Source organism: Panthera pardus, unplaced genomic scaffold, assembly GCF_024362965.1.
Source record: "Panthera pardus isolate Hobbes unplaced genomic scaffold, ASM2436296v1 HiC_scaffold_22, whole genome shotgun sequence".
Taxonomy (NCBI): domain Eukaryota; kingdom Metazoa; phylum Chordata; class Mammalia; order Carnivora; family Felidae; genus Panthera; species Panthera pardus.
Genome location: NW_026526788.1, coordinates 77,713,411 through 77,737,190, shown reverse-complemented (window position 1 = coordinate 77,737,190; position 23,780 = coordinate 77,713,411). Strand labels below are relative to the sequence as shown.

Here is a 23,780-nt window from a genome sequence, read left to right as displayed (position 1 = left end):
CTGTATGTACACCTAAACACCACTGTTCTTCAGAACAGAGTGTGCTGGGGGCCAGCTGGTGGCTCAGTTGGTTAAGTGCCCGACTCCTGACTTTGGCTCAGGTCATGATCTCAGGGTTTGTGAGTTCGAGACCCACATCAGGTTCTGTGCTGGCAGTGGGGAGCCTGCTTGGGATTCTGTCTCTCCCTCTCTCTCTGCCCCTCCACCACTTGTGCTCACTCGCTCTCTCTCTCTCCCCAAAATTAAAAACAGAGTTGTTCGAAAGGCTTTCACTTCATGCCTGCAGTTGCAGAACTCAACTGAATTTGTCCCTTCCAGAAAAACACGTGGAAAGAGAACATTTTAACAAGTAATTATAATGTTTTTGCCAGCCCTATGACCCTTCCTTCCCCTCCTTTTCCTTTTCTCCACTGGGTGGCTGGGGAGGTCTCTGCAGCCCCAGACAGCAGGGGAGTACCAGAACCTTCTGGACTCAGGTCTGGGGAAGGCATCCTTCTGGTGGGGTTGGGAGACCTTATCTCTTCTATGCCCACCATCCATGCATGGAAAATACACTATATTTTCTAAAACGAATTAAAGAAAAAAGAATTGCTTTATGTTTGAGTGAAAGTGGTTGTCAAAGGCAACCATATAGATGTCACGTGGTTACTCCTTCAGAGACCAGCGGAGGTGCCTTCAATGTCACTCCAGATACTGAAACCAAAGTTTTCTTAGAATTCACATTTGTCCCTGACTTCTGCGGTCAAGCTAAATTCTGAATCCACTCCAAGCAATGAATGTGGCGTGAAGGTTTATTTGTTGATCATAAAAAGCAGTTCTGATTTTATATTACAATTCATTATCAGATGTCTGCTCAGTCTGGAAGGAACTCACTATGTAACGGGGAGTCTTGGCACATAAGTCAACTGCTATTCTCATGAAGTCTCAGACTCGGGATTCCACTTGGCGTCCCTCCCCTGTGGTGGGGGGACCTCACCTATTCAGACACACCAGCCAACACTTGTCAGACGCTGCGTGCCGTCCAGCCTTTGAATCCTGGCTCTGCAGTTCATGACCAGGTGGCCTCAGGCAAGTGGCTTAACCTCTGCAAGCCTGCGCTTCCTCACGATTACATGGGAATAAAAGTTGCCCCGAGAACTTCGGAAGTCATGTAGAACTTAGTTCAGTTGCTGGCATACAGATTAGTGGTTAATAATATGATTATAAAGGGTTGGGCACCACTGGGAGCTGCAAAGACGAATAAGACGTTGGCTCTGCCCTGAGGCCCTCAGCCCGGTAGGGGACGCAGCCATTTAAATAAATGGAGGAAGGACAACGTAGCATGTGTTGCCCACCACCAGCCAAGTTAGGAGAACCAGCACCGGCACGTTGCTTTGGTGGCCCCTATGGAGACGAAGGAACATCGATGAGGTGACCCAGATGTCAGAGTCTCCAGGCTGCATGTTTTGAACCAGGAGGGATAATCACCTTTGGTGCACTGACTCCCACTGACTAAACTCATGGCACACCAGAATCCAACAGAATTAAATTATAGGGCAAAATATAAAAAAGCCAGGTCGACTAAAACGTTTGCATGGTGTGAGTGATACGCTCCCTTCTCTGCGTGTAGGTCTCCCTGACCCGCTCGGTTCATCTCAGAAGGAGAGCTGGTGTCTGTAGGGACTGAGGAAAAGGAGCCAGTGTCTGTAGGGACTGAGGAAATGGCCACAGTGGCAATTTAGACCCTCAGGCCTAGGCGCCCACTCATGGCCGACAGACCAATCTGTTTGGCTAAATGACCATCCCCTTCATCTCCCGTTGTTTCTTACGTGTCAAAGGATCAGGAATGACCTTGCCAGGTAATGAACAGCATCTTCCCGGCACCTGACCCAGTGCTGGGTCACGGCAAATGCTCAGTACGTCTTTGGTGAGTTGATACCCTCTGAACGTGTGTGTGTGCTGCACACATTGTATATGTTCGAGCATTTCATGTTGTGTGTTTACTGCAGTCCTAAGCCACGTAAAAACATTTGCACTGCGCCTGTTCCCCGAAGACGAAATCTTGAAATGATTACTTAGGTGTCAGCCAAACGTTCAGAACTTAGAATAGATAATTTAAAGTGAGTTTACATAAAATTAAATGCCACCATTGTAAGGATGCCACTCAGCGAGGTTTGACAATCAGCACTACCACAAGAGATAGAACACTTCCACGAACCAAAACAGCTCCTTCCTGCCCTTTTGCAGGCAATCCCCTCCGACCAGGTTGGCTTGCCATCACTCACTTGTTCTCCGTGTCTGAATTTTACACACAGGGGATCGAAGAGTAAGTACTCCTGTGTGGCTGGCTTCTTTCACTCCAGGGAAGGCTTTTGGGATTCCCAGAGTCTGGCATTTGCCCTCTTGTTTCTTGGCCAAGTGGTGTTGGGCAACCTGCTTGACCCCTCGAAGCCCAACCTCCCTATTTTTAAAGTGGGTTGATAATGAGAGAACACTTGACGGGGATTTGGGGAGAGTGACACCGGCTAATCCCAGTGTCTGGTCCCCGGTAGGATGAGCAACCGTCCAGTTCGCTCAGGATCGAGGAGTTTTGTGGGATATGGGACTCTGCCATGCTGAAATCTGCAAAGTCCCAGGCAAGCCAAGACGGTCGGTCACCCTAGATGGTGACAGCTCAGCAAATGGTAGCTGCAGAGGCTGATTTTCTGTGAAGCTAATGAAACTTAAGCCTCAGGGCTTCCCACATGCATGGTTTTGTCCAAGGCCTAGCGGTGTGTTGGCATAGCCATATATTTTTATGAGATTTATAAAAGGTCTCATTGTTCTCTTTAATGAGGCACCCCCCCCCCACCTCACCAACCCTAATCCCAAACTCTGTAAGCTTCAGGCCCTGTAAAACCTGGAGCTGCCCCTGGGAGGCGCTACGGTCACTGCTGATGTGAGTGGCAGCCTGCCCTGCACCCTCTATGCCCGACAGGGTGGGGAAAACTGGGTGCGGAAGGCAGCCTCCTTCCTCATCCTTACATTTGGAAGTGGCTGTAGCTACATCATAGCACCAAGGGACAGATTGAAATCTTCACCCTGATTACACTGACTGTAGCATCATGAATTCAAGAAACACAGCATACATCACTTTAAGAAAGATCACTCAGTAGGAGAGAGAGTAGAAAGCCTTAGGCTTACCTGCTTGATGGTGCCACAGCCTGAGTATGGAATTGTGAATGTCACCTGGCTGGCCGTTATCTGGGGCTGACACCGGTAGCTTTCATTCCAGCTGGGAATGAAAAGGTCCCGGGCAGAGTAGCCCAAGGATTGGAGGTAGCTCCTGCTCACGCTGGCTTGCATGTGATCCGGCAGACAAAGCAGCTCTGGTGGCCAAGGGAAAACAACAGCGGCAGTCAGCACCCCAGCAAGCCCGCCAGGCACCCCTCCCGTATAAAGGCGCAGAGGCCAAGATGGCGGATGAAGACAGTCCACATCGGAACAGGCTCCAGCCCAACCCCCCACCTGCCCCCTGGCTCGGGTCAGCGTCATTCTCACAAGGCCCCTTTGAGGGCACAGGAACTGAGGATTCCCCTGATGGAGAAACGGAGGCAGGACACGAAATGGGTAAAATGTTTTGCCAACCTGCCATTTACCCATAAAGTAATGCTCCAGTTGAAGGGTTGGGAAATTGTAAAATAAAGTCCTTTCGCTACGGAACAAGTCAATGCTTAAAATCCTGACTGCAAAGAGAGCTTGGATGTCACCTTGCCCAGTCCCCAAGCCAATCTGTAAATCAGTCCATTTAACAGCTCAAATCGTGGCCATTAGCTGGAAGCAGCTGAGTGAATGGTTCAGTCCATCTTTAGATCACAGCCAAACGTGCTGTCTCAGGACACAGTCTCAGTGGCCCCAAGGTCACCTGTGTCCCCTGGCGCGGACATCTCACCATGTGCTGAAAGTATGACCCCACGTTTAGTCTCTGATGACCACAGTAAGGCCACCACACTGCCCATCGGCCAGTTCTGGCCCTTGACCTCATCTCTGGGCAGCCAGAGTCCAAGACCACTGCTCTTGGCCCCTCCCAGCACCAGATAAGCCTCGGTGACCTGACAAGGTTGCCCTAGTTTCTTACTTCACAACCACAGAAGGGTTGGGCGGCAGAAGCCTCTCAGAGGTGCCCTTGACAACGAGCTCTCACGAGGGGACTTACGGGTGCTGTCATTGGAAGGACGGGAATAGTAGTCGACCTGGAAGCCCCTCTTTGTGATGCTGCCATCGCTGACGAAGCGAATGGACATGAAGTTCGATGATGAAGTGAAGGAGCCCCTGGCTCCATCACAAACGCGGGCAATCAGAGGGGAGCTGTGGGAGGGGCCGTCAAACACTTCGATATAGTCGTAGTTACAGCCTCCTTCAAGCCTGCAGGGACAGAACACAGAGTTTTGGCTTCGATTTCAGCCAGGATTTAATGCAGGGGGTCAGACTTCAGTGACGGGGGCCACACCTCGGTGTCAGAAATGGCGACTTTCTGAAAATAATAGCTGAAGATAATACAGTGACATTCACCTTCCGGTGACCTCCATGGATCTTAGTCCTGCCTTTTGGGGTCACACATATGAATCTACAGCCCCTCTCCTGACACCCCTTTGCACCATGAAAGGAAGGGATCACAGCCTGCCTTAGACTGTTTCTTCAATCAAACAGACCCTGGTTTCCCATAGAATAATATAAATATTCATGAATTCATAGTGATAGAAATAGGTAACTGAACTAATAAATATTGGGCAAGTCAAATACCTCTCTGAAGGTTAGGTGGTCAACCTTCCTCCAGAGGATTGAATGGGCTTTAAGTACAGTCTCCGAAATCCAAATTGAATTATAATGATGAGGAAATTAAAATAATATTATATCTTTTACAAGACTCCAAATGAATTTCCAAGGCAGAGATTCGCAAGGGCACCGCAACCAAAAAGCAAGAGAGAAAACCATTCTGTTCAAGAATGGCTGTTACAGAAAAAATAATGGTACCCTCCTTCCTGGACTCTAAAATACCTCTGCATGGTCACTCCCTTCCTTGGACCAATATTATATTAATGCGGCTTTGATGTTGTCTCTTCTGCTTAAAACAGTGATTCCCACTCTTCATTGAATGAGGAACAGATAAACTAACCTCTGCAGTAGTGACTTCTCCACCTCTGCTTGACCCCAAGAACTCATCCCAAAAAAGGAAGGAGTGGAGAGAAAATTGTTTAAAAAAACAAACAAACAAACAAACAAACAAAAAAGCCACAACCGGGGTGGTTAATAAGATTCTCTGTGTTACTATTACTCCAACAATCATCCCTCCTATTGGATAATATTTTCCAAGTATTTTCGCATATTTCTCTCGTGTGACCTTCCCAGTAGCCAGAGAGGAGAGGGAAGCAGATATTTTATTCTCTTGCTTTGACTCAGGTTCAGGAAAATTAGGTGACTTCCTGTGGTCACGTAGCAAATTAGTGACAGACTTGGGACTTTAAACCAAGGCTCTTGTCCTGGCCGCACCTCCACGGGCTGCCTCTGTGCTTGATAAACAAATTGAACCCATAAGAGAACATGTCAAGCGGGCAAACATCATTCCTGAAGGGCTAGGTGCCATTTGCTCTGTTCTGAAATATCCGTGAGGCAGCCCCACACACTTACTGGACATCTCTGAAGACAACAGTCACACGGTAGTTGTTTCGGACCTCGATGTCCCACAGGCATTTGGCATTGTTTGGATAGTTCCCAGGATAGAACGGGCTGGAAAAGTGCCCTGACGGTTGGGACAGGAAGCCTCCACAGGAGTAATTTGCTGCCGGGATGAAACAAAAATGTTGAGGACCCCCAGAGCCCACGGCACAGTCACCTGGGGGAAATTTTTAAACAACTCCCTTGACAGAAACCCAGCAGGAGGCGTCCTAGACCCAGACTGTCCAGAGAGGCTCCCCTAACCCCCGCCGCCCCACCTGGTGGCACCGTCACTGGGGAAGAAGAAAGGGATTTCTCAGAGAGCCCAGAACTTACTGTTCGGGTAGGTGACGTTGTAAACAGGGGCTGTTGATAAAGAGAAAAGATAACAATCAGTTTCCTGGCATCGTGGACACAGTTGTTGTCCTCGCTTGTGCTGTGAGGAAATGTGCCGACCCTGGGTTCAAAGCCAAATGCTGGATACTTGCCCTCAGGGAGCTCACAGCCCAGAGGGATGGATGGGAAGGAGCAAATCCCAGCATAGCAGGATGGGGCTGTGATCAGGGTAAGCCCAGGACATGGTGGGAGCCCAGAGCATTGGCTCCTGACCCAGACTAAGCAGAGGAAAGAAGGCAGGTAATTTGCTGGGGGTGAGGGGGGGGTCGGGGTTGGGGGGATGGAATCAGGCAAAAAAGTACAGGGGCATTCCAGGCAGAGGGAACAGAATGTGCAAAGGGACCCAGGTCTGAGAGTACGGTGCACATTTAGGGAACATCAGTGTGGACGGAGCGAGGAGGGGGTGAGGAGGAAATGAAACAGACAAAGGAAGTGGATCATGGAGAGCTCTAGAGACTCTCCCAAGCAGTGGGGATCTGTGGCCAGATGGCCCTGGGGAGTCACATGAAGGGTGCAAGGGTGTGGAGGCTGGGACCAACACCTGCATTTCATAAGGATGCCCAGCTGCTGTGTGAAGAAGGAAGGCAGGGAGGCTGAGGGGTCGCTGCTGCGGGAAGCAGGTGGTGAGGAGGGGAGGGGTGGGGACAGAGGGGAAAGATCTCGGGAGCCAGGGGTGTGTTGGAAATGCTTAGAGCAATTTTGGCCACAGCTCTGGAGCAATCAGGAGCTCCGAAGCAATCAGGAGCTCAGTTCTCCGGGCAATCAGGAGCTTCTACTGGCCCTGCATGGAGTTCAGTGATGAAACAGGACCCCCTGGCCTGCACCGAGCAGGGTCTGGTGTCCTAAGGATAGGCAGGACCTACACGGGTGGCTGGCCTCTCCTAGGGACTGACCAGAGAGCTGGCCAGGCTGGCCAGGCTACCGATGAACAAAGGGAGCCGAGAGAGAGGCCCAGCCCTCCTCAGGTAGGGACATTAGTTGCAGGGTTGCCCCCAGTGCTGGGGAAGGCCTTGGGGACAACTCTTGTGAAACCGAGTGGGACATCTTGCACCAGCAGTGGAGAGGGCCGGCCAGGCAGCGGGCAGGAATCACGGGTACTTACCCTGTGTTGTTGGGTAGCTTCCTGTAAAGGGATAGAAAAAAAGCATCAGTCACTGAAGTGTGTCTGGAGGAGGGGCCAGAATGCGGGAGGGCACACCCAAGTGACACAGTCTGACCTCTTCAGTGAGCGCATTGTGCTGTGGAGGCCTGTGTTAGCGGGGGGAGGCCTGCACACATCTCCCCAGCTGCTCCCCCAGCCCCATCATTACCTGGGGGTCGTCAGTGCCACAGCCAAAGTCACACCATCACTCATTCCTCATTTCCTACTTGTCTGGAACCGTTCTAAGGGTTCACGCGCATGAGCCACTTAGTTCTCTAATCGCCCTTGGAAGCAGGCTTATTGTGACCATCTCCTCTCCATACACAAGGAGACTGAGGCCTACAGACATGACCTCATTGCTAAAGGTCACAGGGCAGATAGAAGGGTGAGAACACACTGCACGCCAGCTGTGTGTTCAGCGCGATGGCTCTGGGGCCCAGAAACCCACCGGAGACACAGTGGCCCCTGCATGGTCTCCTGGAGTGGGAAGGCCAAGGGCATAAGCTGACAAGCTCCAGTCTGCCTCCACTTCCAGAACTGGGCCACAAATACCATCAGCCACCGGCCCTTAGCTGTCACTCTGTAGCAGGTCAGAGGTGAAAGGGGCCTTCCATGAATGACGTCATGTGGTACCTGAGCAAATGACTCCGGCATCTTCCCGGTGGGCACAGTCATGGGAGAACCAGCCTCGGTTCCGGCACTGCCAGAGAGTAGATTCTGTCCCGGAGCACACCACATCGTCCAGGGTGATGGGACCAGAGCCGGGCCCAAAATGGGCATTTCCCAGGGCTGACACTGCATATCCACACCGCAGCTGTCTGCAGACCACTTGGGCATCCTGAATGTCCCAGGAGTCATCACAAACCGTCCCCCATATGCCATTGTGGTAAATTTCCACACGCCCGGCACAGGCACCGTAGGAGGAATTTGAACTGACTAATCTCAGGCTGGCATCTGAAAGACACACGGCATAAGAAATGATGGCCACTCCCACAACAGACCTCACAGGCCAAATAACCCATGGGCCTTTCTCACTCCTAAAGTCACCAGGCGGCTGATCAGGGTACAGACGTCTCCAAGATCAAGCTGGAAGGGGCTCAGACCCCCTCACCCTCCAGATGGGAACATGTTGGTTCACAGTAAGGTCAGTCACCAGGTCTCCAGGGAATTTCGTGGCAAACCCAAGACCAGGCTGTGTCCCCCATTCCCTACATCTCTTAGCCTTCGTTTACCAGTCAACTGTGAGACAAGGAGGAGGGATGTTTGGTTTCATGTGGGAACCACGATACCCAGAAGCAGGGTCCACATAAACACACTGAGCCTCCAAGGTCAGGTCGATCGGGTTTAGTGTGAACGCACCTTGAGGAAAGGAGTTATACCAAGCAGAAAAGCCGGTGCTTTGGATACTGATGTCACTTCGAAATCGAACAGTCATTCGGTTGTAAGAAGAGGTGAATATTTGCCTGGTGCCATTACAAATTTTCCCCAGCAAGTTACTGCTGTTCAGCGGTCCATCAGAGACTTCGACATAATCGAAATTGCAATTGCTGCTCACCTCCAGCCTGTATGAAAAAGTGGATTCGTGTCAACATCGAAATCTCTATCACTCCTGTATTTTACAGATAGTTTGGACTTTCACGGGCAACATTACTGAATCTAACATATTCTTTGAGCTGTTCCTCAATCAGATTAAAGGAATTCCCAATGTTGCCAGACACTTCATGGTAGGTTCAGAGCAATGTGACATGTGGTCCATGGCATCTGAGAGTGTAAATCATCTCAGCCCCGCACACAGCCCAAACCGTGGAGGACCATCCTTCGCCAGATGACCTGGCTGTTACTCACTGCAGACTGTTGAATCCCAGATTTATGCGATAGCTGGGGTTCACTTCTATTTCCCAGACACAGTCAGCATTGTTGGGGTAGTATCCAGGGTAAGATGGGCTGAAAAATGTCCCGCTGGCATTAAATAAGAAGCCACCACAATTTGAAGAGGGTCCTATAGAGGAGAGAGAGGGACACACCAACATGGCAGGTTTCAGATGTGTTACAACAAGCAATTGTCTTTTGGGTACGAGTCCTCTGACCTTAGAACATGACTCAGTTTTTCCTCTCTTGGGCCTGGTCCTGGGCTGCCTCACATTAGGGACCTTGATCTGAGGATCTACCTCCCCCAAAGGGCCTAGAAAAGTGACTCTCTGTCCAGAGGTGACCCAAGCTTCAGAGAGAGCATGAGTCACCTTGAAGCAAAAATGCCAAGAAAGCAACAAAGTGATGATTGTCAATATTCAGGGGATTACAGGGATAACCCTGGCTGAGTGGGAGTGTTGGCCCATGCAGAGCGCTGTGTAAAGGAACTTATTCCCTAGAGTCTCATGCCAGTTGACAAGAAGCAGTGTAAAGTGGGGTCGAAAGTAGGGTTTCTGCCACAGAAGGCCTGGGCTTGCAGCTTGACTCTGCCGTTATCAGCTCCATGATCTTGAGCAAGTCACATAACGTCTCTGCCTCAGCTTCCTTATCTGAAAACTGGGAGTGATCATAACATCTGTCTCATCAGATTCTTAGGAGTATTAAATGAGACAATATGTGAAAACTCTCAGAGCATTTCCTGGCACATAAGAAGCACCCAACAGTATTAGCTATCACTATTTAGCAGAGAATGACAAATAGTATTTAGCATTGAAGTAGATACTGTGCTGGTGGCACTGCTCTGACTATCCTAAAAACTCCGGACTCTAGACCTTAGGCTGGGGAATTGTGGGGTAGCGGTTATGCCCAGAGACCCAAAGAGCAGAAAAGCAAGCACTATTTGGCCATTTGCTACAGTCCTGAGTCACACAGACCATCATCCCCGTCCTACTGTAAGACTGAAAGAAGCAGGAGCAGACACCCCTACGGTCCCTACGGAAGACGAGCTACCAGGCTATAGGGGCAATCGAGTCCCTCTCAGTTGCCCCACGGACACTGCACTGTCAGCACAGAACCGGACCTGAAACCGGAGGCCAGCTCCAGAGTAGAGCGCGACATGGCCTGACAGCCCTGGGAGAGGCAAGCTTCTGTGCCTGGACTGGGCAAATGTGGGCAGCATTCAGCAGAGACCACTTGGGACAGAACAAAGCTCTGACAGGGAAGAGCTTCTTTGGGTCAGAAACCGCTTGCCTTGAGTTGTAGGTACAGACACCATCGGTCCCATGAAGTCAAGTGGCCAAGACCCCTGTCCATGAGGGTCAAGGAGGCCCTAGTATCACATCTTGTCCCTGTCTCTGGAGGTATAGACGGTGGCCATGGGGACCCTGACCCGGGAATCAGAGCCCATGCACATGGTTCCGGTGACTCATCTCTTCCCAAGCAGGTATCAGAGGCCTCCCAGGACATGTCAACCAGACAATGGGTGACAAACAGAGTCCTTCTCCTGGTGGCACGGGGACCTGGCACTGGCATCGGCCCCTCATGTGCACAATGCACAGCCATAGTGAGCCCGAGCACATAAGAGAAAATGGTGCTAAGACAAACACTGTGAGCAGGCGGTCCTGGGACTTGTACATCCCGTTGTTCCTGAAGCTAGACCCACCCACCACTAATGTCCTCATTATGGACATTAGCATATGTCATATGCTCTCCTAGCGTAAGACAGGTGGAGCTGGGTTCCGGTCAATTGCGAACAAAAGCATCCTGACTAGTAGATCCCACAACCGGTAGGTGGCAGGAAATCATAATTCTTGTGGGGAAACAGAACGCCCCACACTGAATACGCTGGTTAGGGCGGAAGCCGAACCCACATTTAGGAATTTCACCCACGCCAGTTGGTTATGGTGTTGATGATAATCTTTCGGCAGGAAATCAAGGATGCTTACCGTAGGAAGGACTTGTATACCACCAATCTGGAGAGACACAGAGAGAGAGACAGAAACAAAAAGTAGAATTAGAAAGGAGGTGGAGTCAATCCAGGTTGGCTCAAGTGACTATTAGGTGGGACCAATGGTGGTGATATCTGAGGAGTTCTGCCGGATAGAGGAGAAAGGGGTCTCTGCCGAGAGGCTGCCAAGAGCCAAAATCCCACCGTCGAATGTCCAGCACAACGGCAACGAGGCGGTGCCATGTGCAAGGGTAATTGCCGTGCCGTTATGACCCTGTCGTTGGGAAACGCATCACGTAGGCTCCACACGGGGAGTAGGACGTGAAAACGTCTCTATTCTCCCAACACGTGGAGCATTTGGTCCAGGCAATGCAATCCAGCAGAAATGTTCCCGAGACAGCCTTCTCTGTCATCTAAGGTCTTAGTGAGGACGGTGTACCCAGAGGACTCTTATTTCACTGAGCCCGTAAGGACAGTCCGTGTGTTGTGGGCTGTTCAACTGGAAGTGTCTACATAACCGAGAGGGACCAAGGAAGGCCCAGGAGAGAGAAAAGCTCCGGAGTCCCCCTTAGATGTAAAGTTTGGGGCCAGGGCTGGCTTTCAAGAGGAGATAGATGCTCAGGAGTCAAGAGGCAGCAGAACTCACCTGGTGCGGTCGTGGGCTGGGACTGGGCAGCTGGGAAGAGACAAGAGCACGTGAGACACCGCACAGAGCTGCCCCAACCGGACGCAAGGGGGAAGGATCTGAGCGGGTCAGATGCCATCGACGCTGGTCCCCGGCCACGGAGGGTAGGGCCCGTGACATCCACACCCTGGAAGGACGACCCTCTTCAAAGGGCCAGGCACACCAAGAACATGATTTCCCATGTCAAGGTGATTGGCTCCAAGGCACACAAACCAAACGTGTGCCTTGAGCTTTCAGCCGCTCACCATGGCAGCAACACCGAGGAGTCCAGCTCCCGCCAACATGCCACGGCTGATCTTTCAGGCCTAAGCAGGGCTCATGACAAGGTTTGTCTGGCAGTCATCGCAGAAGCAGCTGGCCCCTCGCACCACAGACCCGCCGCACGGACCGGGCGTCACCCCTCCAGCGGGGGACATGCAGTCAGGGGCTCAGGACCCCAAACCCGCCGCGGCCGTAGCCACACACATACAGGTTGGTCTGCAATCCTAGCCCTGGGATCCCCGCGAGAGACCCCCATTCAGCAGGCCGATCACTCGCCGCCACCTGCAATGTTGCAGGAGGGCCAGTAACGGCTTCGCGGGGACTGGCAGTTTGGCACGTGTCCTACTTTACCATCTCCACACCTGCCAGCCTGACAAAAACTGACACTGACACTGACACTGGAGGAGAGTTGAGGAGACGTGAGGAAGACAGGGATGGTATATAGGTAGCTTCCAACGATCGGATCAGAACATGACGTCTCTCTTCCCTAGCCAACAGCAAGAGAAACTCCCAACGACAAGAGGCTCACCTGAACAGATGACACTGGCGTCCTCACTATGGCCACAGTTGTGCGAGTTCCAGCCGTTGTGGGGGCAGCGCCACAGGTAGGACTCTTGCCCGGAGCAGCGCACGTTGTCCAGGACAATGGGCCCTGAGCCCTGACCAAAGCGGGCACTTCCCGGGGCCGACACGGCCCAGCCACAGCCCAGTTGCCTGCACACCACGTTGGCGTCATTGATGTCCCAGTCGTCGTCACACACGGTGCCCCAGGAGCCTTGGGACAGGACTTCCACGCGGCCCTGACACCGGTCACCTCCATTCACCAGCCTCAGGGACAAACTTGCCTCGTTCCCTAGAAAGACAAAGAACAAAACCCACTGTCCATGTCCATCTTCTGGCCAAAGGCTTAAGGCTTGGTCCAGACTCAAAAGCTTGCTCACGGCCAGTCTTCCCCGGGCACCGTTCCCCTTCGAACATGCCAAGAGCTGAATCTTCAGCCCACGCACCCTAAGAGCTGAGACACCTAGACAGACCTGTCCAAAGGATGCCACGATGCGGGAAAGGACGCTATGATGCAATGCATGTGAGTAGGAAGACAACCCCCATCCACGCTGGGCATGCTCACGAGGGCATCTTCCAGCCATCGCTGTCAGGCCGAGACCGCTGCCCTGTGGGGCAGCTTGTTGGCCCTTGTAGGGTCCTGCCTGGGTTCAGGCAGAGCCCCAGGACCTGCCTGCAACGTGGCAAGAAAGGTGTAATACTAGCACATGGGCCCCCTTCTTCCCAAGGCTATATGCTCCACGGCCTGCGAGCCATGAGGGAGGTCTCAGGAGATTGGACAGATCTCCAAGCGTTACGTTAACCTCCTGCAGAACGGTCAGCACTGAACATCGATCCCACTGGAGTCAGGGGGCTATCCGCCTACCTCCAGACCTGGGATCTGAGAGTCACCTCTTTCTGCTACCAAACACACACAGAGGTTGCGGCAAAGAGAGCAAAGACACACCCCGAGTCCCCTCCTGTGACTTCCATAACCAAACTTTACGTAGAAGGAGAGTGAGCCAGGGACTTGGATAGGAATATTTATTCCCTGTTGGTCTTATAGGTGGGTAGACCGGGGGCCCGGGTGTCCAGAAATCGTGACAGAGGGAAGAGCGAGAGGTAGACATCTCGGGAAGGAGTCTTCGAAAAGAGTGTGTGGCGGGCCTCTTGACCACTGACACCTGCAATTGTCACCTTGCTGCACAGGCCTGCTGCTCGGCCAGCCCTGTTGGGATGAAGGCTCTGCGGGAGGACCACCTGGTCCGTCCACATCCATCTCGAAACCTGGCATGTCACTGTCTCCCTCACAGGGCCTTTGCATCCTGCCCACCCTGAGGTATGCATGTCTGAGTGGTGCTGGGTCAACCTGAAATGAGTCAGATATCCTAGTGCCTGTAACACACCATCACTTGCTACACTTTCACCCCCAGGGCACTGTTCATCTGCTTTGGACATATGCACGGGACACAGATGAATCTGAGGGCGTTCCAAACGGCGAGCGATGGAGAGAATCCAGCATGCTCTGAGGTCCCTTCAGGAGAAGGGCAGTGGTCATCCGTGTCCATTGTTCCACCCAACGTGTCGGCCCAGATTGCATTACAGCTGAAATCCAAACACAGAGGCCAGTTCCCTGAACCTGCACGCAGCTGTCTCCTGGGACAGCCTGAAACAACTACACGAAACCTCCTGGGCCGATGGCCAGACGGGCCTCTTAGAGCTCCAGGTCTCTTTAAGAGCCACTGTCGTGACTAACTGACAAGCAGAAACACGGGATACCCATAATTTCGACCAAGAGCGGTGCTTCCCCCGAGCGCTGAGAAGAAGGATGGGAACCGTGAAAAGACACATTCCCAGTGGGGTCACCTGACACTCACCCGGGCGAACCGTACGTTGGGGTGAACGGCTGTAATAGAAAAAACCTCAAGGCAGACACAAAAGCACACAGGTGCTCCAACTGGATCAAAGGTTGAAGAAACCAGCCTAATCTCACAAGCAGATGACTCCACGTGTCCTTGGGCAGACACAGCAAGGGCCCTCCATGAATCTCTCAGTCCTCTGGGAGCCCCACCCTATGCCCCACTGCCATTGCTTGCCTTGCTGGGCCTGAGGACTGGCTTTCCGGCAGTCGGAATGCCACCAGCAGGCCCACGAACACCCTCAGAACCACTGCATCCACGCCACGTGGAAACAGCTAGAATGGGTTGAACAGTTATGCTAGGAAGATCCCAAGCCTCCCATCCCAGGTGCTATGCGCTCAGCCTTGACAAGGTTTCACAGGCTTTCTGCAGGGGGCCAAGCTCAGGCCCCGGGGTCCTCGGTGGCTCATCAGTGTTCCATGTGCCACTCACCAGCCATTCCCTACATCGATCCCCTTCTCCACTACTATCACTGTCGCCCCAGATGCGCAATCTAGACTGCAATCCTGCTCCCTAGGTTGGCTTCATGGAGGACCCCGAAGCATAGGGCCACAAAGGAGTGAAGGTGGCTCGTCTTTCAACCACATTCCCAAAAGGTGCGCCTTGAGAAAAGGGCCCTAGGAAATCAGGTGTGGACTGAGCAGATGATCCAGCTGACAAGCAGGGGGTCATTTTGGCTGCCCACTGAAAGGTGAATGCACCTTGTCACCCACAGTGTCACTGATAATCCCAAGCAATTTCTGTCCACAGAAAGAGGGCAGCCGCCCCTGCGGTCCACCTCTGTGGCACTTCAGGGGACAGCTGCGCCCAGGAGACCTAGAGACACAGATATCCAGGAGAGGTCGGGTGGGGACCCTGGAGAAAGGAGTGTGTCGGTTCTCAGTAATCGCCATGAGAGTTTTGAAGTTCACCTGAGCAGATGACACTGGCGTCCTCCCCATGGCGACAGTTGTGCGAGTTCCAGCCGTTGTGGGGGCAGCGCCACAGGTAGGGCTCTTGCCCGGAGCAGCGCACGTCGTCCAGGACAATGGGCCCTGAGCCCTCACCAAAGCGGGCACTTCCCGGGGCCGACACGGCCCGGCCACAGCTCAGCTGCCTGCACACCACGTCGGCGTCATTGGTGTCCCAGCTGTCGTCACACACGGTGCCCCAGGAGCCTCGGTACAGGACCTCCACGCGGCCCCGACACTGGTCACTTCCATTCACCAGCCTCAGGGACAAACCTGTTTCGTTCCCTAGCAGGAGACACGAAAATTATCTTTCTCTTCCTCCCCGGAGGAAAAGCCCCAGGGTCTCAGTGGACAAGAATTACTTCAGGGACCATGACTTCTGCATGCAGGTTAAGGTTGCCCAGCACAGGACTCTCTGAAGCTTGCTCACCATTGTTCACCATTGAGGGGCTATTCAGATACCCCGGAGGGTCATGAGGTTTACGCATGTGCACAGTTTGGTGGCCCACGATGTCAGCATTGGGATTGCTGACTGGTCATGGGAAGCAGGGGCGAAGGGTGAAAGCCAGCCGCCTGCCTCCCTACCTCGATGACCAACCCAAGCACCTACATCAAGCCCAGAGTTCCTACCCAGCCACCATCAAGAAACTGTCCTAGACCTAGTGCTTACAGACTCCACCCCACCTTCCCCTGACCGTCCTATGTCGTGCACCCTACTACTGGGCCTGAGGGTTCTTGTGAAGGTTCCTTTATGCTGACCACTGACTCGTGTCGCTCTTAAGCCCCGAGCTTGTACTCAATCTGAAACAGTCCGTGAGCCCTCTGAATATCATACCAGTGGGCAGGACTAACGATCACTGACTCTGAGCTGTGCACACGCACAGCAGCCCGGACCTGTGGGTGGCAGAAAAGAAACACAACATGGCAGCATTAGGTCTGCCGGCAGGAAGGTCATTTGCCACGTTCAGCACGACAGCACAGCTCATGAGTGATCGGGCTCACCTGGACCCAGCCCTTTGCACCCTGTGAGCTGGGCTGGGGCATGACCATTGCTGGTTCTCATTCTTCCAGGCATGCGTTCAATGAGAGCTCTGGTCTCCAAACAAGATGGACACATGCAACAAACCCATGAGAAGACGACCGCTTCCGCAGCCGTTAGGAAAAGGCAAATCCTATCCACAGACAGATGACTACAATGAAAGGGACAGAAGAAGTCGTGTCGTTGAGGATGTAGAGAAAGCACAACTTCCAGACACAGCTAATGGCACCCTACATTGGTGTGGCTACTGTGGCAAACAGTTCAGTGCTTCCACAAGAGAGAAACATAACGTCATCACTTGACCCACACATTCTACCCCAGGTATATACCCAGGAGATCTGTAAACAGCTGTTCAAATATCAAAATTGTACACAGCAGTCACGGAAAGCCTATTCAAATGAGTCAAAAGATTCAATTAATCAACATGGCCTTCAACCGATGAATGGTTTAAAAAAAAAAAAAAGGCTAGGGATTCATGGGGCCACTGTGTACGTGTGCCATCGTGGTGAACCTTGAGAGAGTCTGCCATTGAAAGAAGCCAGCCACAAAGGGCCACATATGCACCGAATCCATTCATACGAAAATGCCAGAGTAAATAAATCCATATTGATAGAAGGCAGACAGGTGATGACCGGAGAGAAATGGGATTGGGTGTGAATGGTAACGGCATGGAATCTCCATCAGGGGCATGAACAATTCTGGAAGTAGATACTGTGCTGGTGGCACTGCTCTGACTATCCTCAAAACTCCAGACTCTAGACATTAGGCTGGAGAATTGTGGGGTAGCGGTTATGCCCAGAGACCCAAAGAGCAGAAAAGCAAGCACTATTTGGCCATTTGCTACAGTCCTGAGTCACACAGACCATCATCCCCGTCCTACTGTAGGACTGAAAGAAGCAGGAGCAGACACCCCTACGGTCCCTACGGAAGACGAGCTACCAGGCTGTAGGGGCAATCGAGTCCCTCTCAGTTGCCCCACGGACACTGCACTGTCAGCACAGAACCGGACCTGAAACCGGAGGCCAGCTCCAGAGTAGAGCGCGACATGGCCTGACAGCCCTGGGAGAGGCAAGCTTCTGTGCCTGGACTGGGCAAATGTGGGCAGCATTCAGCAGAGAGCACTTGGGACAGAACAAAGCTCTGACAGGGAAGAGCTTCTTTGGGTCAGAAACCGCTTGCCCTGAGTTGTAGGTACAGACACCATCGCTCCTATGAAGTCAAGTGGCCAAGACCCCTGTCCATGAGGGTCAAGGAGGCCCTAGTATCACATCTTGTCCCTGTCTCTGGAGGTATAGACGGTGGCCATGGGGACCCTGACCCGGGAATCAGAGCCCATGCACATGGTTCCGGTGACTCATCTCTTCCCAAGCAGGTATCAGAGGCCTCCCAGGACATGTCAACCAGACAATGGGTGACAAACAGAGTCCTTCTCCTGGTGGCACGGGGACCTGGCACTGGCATCGGCCCCTCATGTGCACAATGCACAGCCATAGTGGGCCCGAGCACATAAGAGAAAATGGTGCTAAGACAAACACTGTGAGCAGGCGGTCCTGGGACTTGTACATCCCGTTGTTCCTGAAGCTAGACCCACCCACCACTAATGTCCTCATTATGGACATTAGCATATGTCATATGCTCTCCTAGCGTAAGACAGGTGGAGCTGGGTTCCGGTCAATTGCGAACAAAAGCATCCTGACTAGTAGATCTCACAACCGGTAGGTGGCAGGAAATCATAATTCTTGTGGGGAAACAGAACGCCCCACACTGAATACGCTGGTTAGGGCGGAAGCCGAACCCACATTTAGGAATTTCACCCACGCCACTTGGTTATGGTGTTGATGATAATCTTTCGGCAGGAAATCAAGGATGCTTACCGTAGGAAGGACTTGTATACCACCAATCTGGAGAGACACAGAGAGAGAGACAGAAACAAAAAGTAGAATTAGAAAGGAGGTGGAGTCAATCCAGGTTGGCTCAAGTGACTATTAGGTGGGACCAATGGTGGTGATATCTGAGGAGTTCTGCCGGATAGAGGAGAAAGGGGTCTCTGCCGAGAGGCTGCCAAGAGCCAAAATCCCACCGTCGAATGTCCAGCACAACGGCAACGAGGCGGTGCCATGTGCAAGGGTAATTGCCGTGCCGTTATGACCCTGTCGTTGGGAAACGCATCACGTAGGCTCCACACGGGGAGTAGGACGTGAAAACGTCTCTATTCTCCCAACACGTGGAGCATTTGGTCCAGGCAATGCAATCCAGCAGAAATGTTCCCGAGACAGCCTTCTCTGTCATCTAAGGTCTTAGTGAGGACGGTGTACCCAGAGGACTCTTATTTCTCTGAGCCAGTAAGGACAGTCCGTGTGTTGTGGGCTGTTCAACTGGAAGTGTCTACATAACCGAGAGGGACCAAGGAAGGCCCAGGAGAGAGAAAAGCTCCGGAGTCCCCCTTAGATGTAAAGTTTGGGGCCAGGGCTGGCTTACAAGAGGAGATAGATGCTCAGGAGTCAAGAGGCAGCAGAACTCACCTGGTGCGGTCGTGGGCTGGGACTGGGCAGCTGGGAAGAGACAAGAGCACGTGAGACACCGCACAGAGCTGCCCCAACCGGACGCAAGGGGGAAGGATCTGAGCGGGTCAGATGCCATCGACGCTGGTCCCCGGCCACGGAGGGTAGGGCCCGTGACATCCACACCCTGGAAGGACGACCCTCTTCAAAGGGCCAGGCACACCAAGAACATGATTTCCCATGTCAAGGTGACTGGCTCCAAGGCACACAAACCACACGTGTGCCTTGAGCTTTCAGCCGCTCACCATGGCAGCAACACCGAGGAGTCCAGCTCCCGCCAACATGCCACGGCTGATCTTTCAGGCCTAAGCAGGGCTCATGACAAGGTTTGTCTGGCAGTCATCGCAGAAGCAGCTGGCCCCTCGCACCACAGACCCGCCGCACGGACCGGGCGTCACCCCTCCAGCGGGGGACATGCAGTCAGGGGCTCAGGACCCCAAACCCGCCGCGGCCGTAGCCACACACATACAGGTTGGTCTGCAATCCTAGCCCTGGGATCCCCGCGAGAGACCCCCATTCAGCAGGCCGATCACTCGCCGCCACCTGCAATGTTGCAGGAGGGCCAGTAACGGCTTCGCGGGGACTGGCAGTTTGGCACGTGTCCTACTTTACCATCTCCACACCTGCCAGCCTGACAAAAACTGACACTGACACTGACACTGGAGGAGAGTTGAGGAGACGTGAGGAAGACAGGGATGGTATATAGGTAGCTTCCAACGATCGGATCAGAACATGACGTCTCTCTTCCCTAGCCAACAGCAAGAGAAACTCCCAACGACAAGAGGCTCACCTGAACAGATGACACTGGCGTCCTCACTATGGCCACAGTTGTGCGAGTTCCAGCCGTTGTGGGGGCAGCGCCACAGGTAGGACTCTTGCCCGGAGCAGCGCACGTTGTCCAGGACAATGGGCCCTGAGCCCTGACCAAAGCGGGCACTTCCCGGGGCCGACACGGCCCAGCCACAGCCCAGTTGCCTGCACACCACGTTGGCGTCATTGATGTCCCAGTCGTCGTCACACACGGTGCCCCAGGAGCCTTGGGACAGGACTTCCACGCGGCCCTGACACCGGTCACCTCCATTCACCAGCCTCAGGGACAAACTTGCCTCGTTCCCTAGAAAGACAAAGAACAAAACCCACTGTCCATGTCCATCTTCTGGCCAAAGGCTTAAGGCTTGGTCCAGACTCAAAAGCTTGCTCACGGCCAGTCTTCCCCGGGCACCGTTCCCCTTCGAACATGCCAAGAGCTGAATCTTCAGCCCACGCACCCTAAGAGCTGAGACACCTAGACAGACCTGTCCAAAGGATGCCACGATGCGGGAAAGGACGCTATGATGCAATGCACGTGAGTAGGAAGACAACCCCCATCCACGCTGGGCATGCTCACGAGGGCATCTTCCAGCCATCGCTGTCAGGCCGAGACCGCTGCCCTGTGGGGCAGCTTGTTGGCCCTTGTAGGGTCCTGCCTGGGTTCAGGCAGAGCCCCAGGACCTGCCTGCAACGTGGCAAGAAAGGTGTAATACTAGCACATGGGCCCCCTTCTTCCCAAGGCTATATGCTCCACGGCCTGCGAGCCATGAGGGAGGTCTCAGGAGATTGGACAGATCTCCAAGCGTTACGTTAACCTCCTGCAGAACGGTCAGCACTGAACATCGATCCCACTGGAGTCAGGGGGCTATCCGCCTACCTCCAGACCTGGGATCTGAGAGTCACCTCTTTCTGCTACCAAACACACACAGAGGTTGCGGCAAAGAGAGCAAAGACACACCCCGAGTCCCCTCCTGTGACTTCCATAACCAAACTTTACGTAGAAGGAGAGTGAGCCAGGGACTTGGATAGGAATATTTATTCCCTGTTGGTCTTATAGGTGGGTAGACCGGGGGCCCGGGTGTCCAGAAATCGTGACAGAGGGAAGAGCGAGAGGTAGACATCTCGGGAAGGAGTCTTCGAAAAGAGTGTGTGGCGGGCCTCTTGACCACTGACACCTGCAATTGTCACCTTGCTGCACAGGCCTGCTGCTCGGCCAGCCCTGTTGGGATGAAGGCTCTGCGGGAGGACCACCTGGTCCGTCCACATCCATCTCGAAACCTGGCATGTCACTGTCTCCCTCACAGGGCCTTTGCATCCTGCCCACCCTGAGGTATGCATGTCTGAGTGGTGCTGGGTCAACCTGAAATGAGTCAGATATCCTAGTGCCTGTAACACACCATCACTTGCTACACTTTCACCCCCAGGGCACTGTTCATCTGCTTTGGACATATGCACGGGACACAGATGAATCTGAGGGCGTTCCAAACGGCGAGCGATGGAGAGAATCCAGCATGCTCTGAGGTCCCTTCAGGAGAAGGGCAGTGGTCATCCGTGTCCATTGTTCCACCCAACGTGTCGGCCCAGATTGCATTACAGCTGAAATCCAAACACAGAGGCCAGTTCCCTGAACCTGCACGCAGCTGTCTCCTGGGACAGCCTGAAACAACTACACGAAACCTCCTGGGCCGATGGCCAGACGGGCCTCTTAGAGCTCCAGGTCTCTTTAAGAGCCACTGTCGTGACTAACTGACAAGCAGAAACACGGGATACCCATAATTTCGACCAAGAGCGGTGCTTCCCCCGAGCGCTGAGAAGAAGGATGGGAACCGTGAAAAGACACATTCCCAGTGGGGTCACCTGACACTCACCCGGGCGAACCGTACGTTGGGGTGAACGGCTGTAATAGAAAAAACCTCAAGGCAGACACAAAAGCACACAGGTGCTCCAACTGGATCAAAGGTTGAAGAAACCAGCCTAATCTCACAAGCAGATGACTCCACGTGTCCTTGGGCAGACACAGCAAGGGCCCTCCATGAATCTCTCAGTCCTCTGGGAGCCCCACCCTATGCCCCACTGCCATTGCTTGCCTTGCTGGGCCTGAGGACTGGCTTTCCGGCAGTCGGAATGCCACCAGCAGGCCCACGAACACCCTCAGAACCACTGCATCCACGCCACGTGGAAACAGCTAGAATGGGTTGAACAGTTATGCTAGGAAGATCCCAAGCCTCCCATCCCAGGTGCTATGCGCTCAGCCTTGACAAGGTTTCACAGGCTTTCTGCAGGGGGCCAAGCTCAGGCCCCGGGGTCCTCGGTGGCTCATCAGTGTTCCATGTGCCACTCACCAGCCATTCCCTACATCGATCCCCTTCTCCACTACTATCACTGTCGCCCCAGATGCGCAATCTAGACTGCAATCCTGCTCCCTAGGTTGGCTTCATGGAGGACCCCGAAGCATAGGGCCACAAAGGAGTGAAGGTGGCTCGTCTTTCAACCACATTCCCAAAAGGTGCGCCTTGAGAAAAGGGCCCTAGGAAATCAGGTGTGGACTGAGCAGATGATCCAGCTGACAAGCAGGGGGTCATTTTGGCTGCCCACTGAAAGGTGAATGCACCTTGTCACCCACAGTGTCACTGATAATCCCAAGCAATTTCTGTCCACAGAAAGAGGGCAGCCGCCCCTGCGGTCCACCTCTGTGGCACTTCAGGGGACAGCTGCGCCCAGGAGACCTAGAGACACAGATATCCAGGAGAGGTCGGGTGGGGACCCTGGAGAAAGGAGTGTGTCGGTTCTCAGTAATCGCCATGAGAGTTTTGAAGTTCACCTGAGCAGATGACACTGGCGTCCTCCCCATGGCGACAGTTGTGCGAGTTCCAGCCGTTGTGGGGGCAGCGCCACAGGTAGGGCTCTTGCCCGGAGCAGCGCACGTCGTCCAGGACAATGGGCCCTGAGCCCTCACCAAAGCGGGCACTTCCCGGGGCCGACACGGCCCGGCCACAGCTCAGCTGCCTGCACACCACGTCGGCGTCATTGGTGTCCCAGCTGTCGTCACACACGGTGCCCCAGGAGCCTCGGTACAGGACCTCCACGCGGCCCCGACACTGGTCACTTCCATTCACCAGCCTCAGGGACAAACCTGTTTCGTTCCCTAGCAGGAGACACGAAAATTATCTTTCTCTTCCTCCCCGGAGGAAAAGCCCCAGGGTCTCAGTGGACAAGAATTACTTCAGGGACCATGACTTCTGCATGCAGGTTAAGGTTGCCCAGCACAGGACTCTCTGAAGCTTGCTCACCATTGTTCACCATTGAGGGGCTATTCAGATACCCCGGAGGGTCATGAGGTTTACGCATGTGCACAGTTTGGTGGCCCACGATGTCAGCATTGGGATTGCTGACTGGTCATGGGAAGCAGGGGCGAAGGGTGAAAGCCAGCCGCCTGCCTCCCTACCTCGATGACCAACCCAAGCACCTACATCAAGCCCAGAGTTCCTACCCAGCCACCATCAAGAAACTGTCCTAGACCTAGTGCTTACAGACTCCACCCCACCTTCCCCTGACCGTCCTATGTCGTGCACCCTACTACTGGGCCTGAGGGTTCTTGTGAAGGTTCCTTTATGCTGACCACTGACTCGTGTCGCTCTTAAGCCCCGAGCTTGTACTCAATCTGAAACAGTCCGTGAGCCCTCTGAATATCATACCAGTGGGCAGGACTAACGATCACTGACTCTGAGCTGTGCACACGCACAGCAGCCCGGACCTGTGGGTGGCAGAAAAGAAACACAACATGGCAGCATTAGGTCTGCCGGCAGGAAGGTCATTTGCCACGTTCAGCACGACAGCACAGCTCATGAGTGATCGGGCTCACCTGGACCCAGCCCTTTGCACCCTGTGAGCTGGGCTGGGGCATGACCATTGCTGGTTCTCATTCTTCCAGGCATGCGTTCAATGAGAG

General features: G+C 53.5%; 1 protein-coding gene across 11 annotated transcripts in view; it reads right to left on the bottom strand.

Moving 5' to 3' along the window:
* Positions 1 to 23,780, bottom strand: part of DMBT1 (deleted in malignant brain tumors 1) — a 93,650-nt gene that overhangs the window by 4,863 nt on the left and 65,007 nt on the right. For 7 of the 11 annotated variants that reach the window (XM_053909986.1, XM_053909990.1, XM_053909989.1 and 4 more), the window contains 8 exons: positions 22,653 to 22,976; positions 19,812 to 20,135; positions 18,983 to 19,012; positions 18,335 to 18,361; positions 15,383 to 15,706; positions 12,542 to 12,865; positions 11,713 to 11,742; positions 11,029 to 11,091 (listed from right to left, as the gene is read on the bottom strand). In XM_053909986.1, coding sequence (XP_053765961.1) covers positions 11,051 to 11,091; positions 11,713 to 11,742; positions 12,542 to 12,865; positions 15,383 to 15,706; positions 18,335 to 18,361; positions 18,983 to 19,012; positions 19,812 to 20,135; positions 22,653 to 22,976 — 1,424 coding nt within the window. In that variant the 3' untranslated portion in view covers positions 11,029 to 11,050. Of the gene's footprint in view, positions 1 to 3,162; positions 3,348 to 4,174; positions 4,384 to 5,646; positions 5,798 to 6,009; positions 6,040 to 7,171; positions 7,193 to 7,843; positions 8,165 to 8,569; positions 8,773 to 9,055; positions 9,275 to 11,023; positions 11,092 to 11,375; positions 11,398 to 11,712; positions 11,743 to 12,541; positions 12,866 to 15,382; positions 15,707 to 18,334; positions 18,362 to 18,982; positions 19,013 to 19,811; positions 20,136 to 22,652; positions 22,977 to 23,780 lie in introns of those variants that run through there. The other 4 variants (XM_053909994.1, XM_053909995.1, XM_053909996.1 and 1 more) reach the window with 3 other exon arrangements.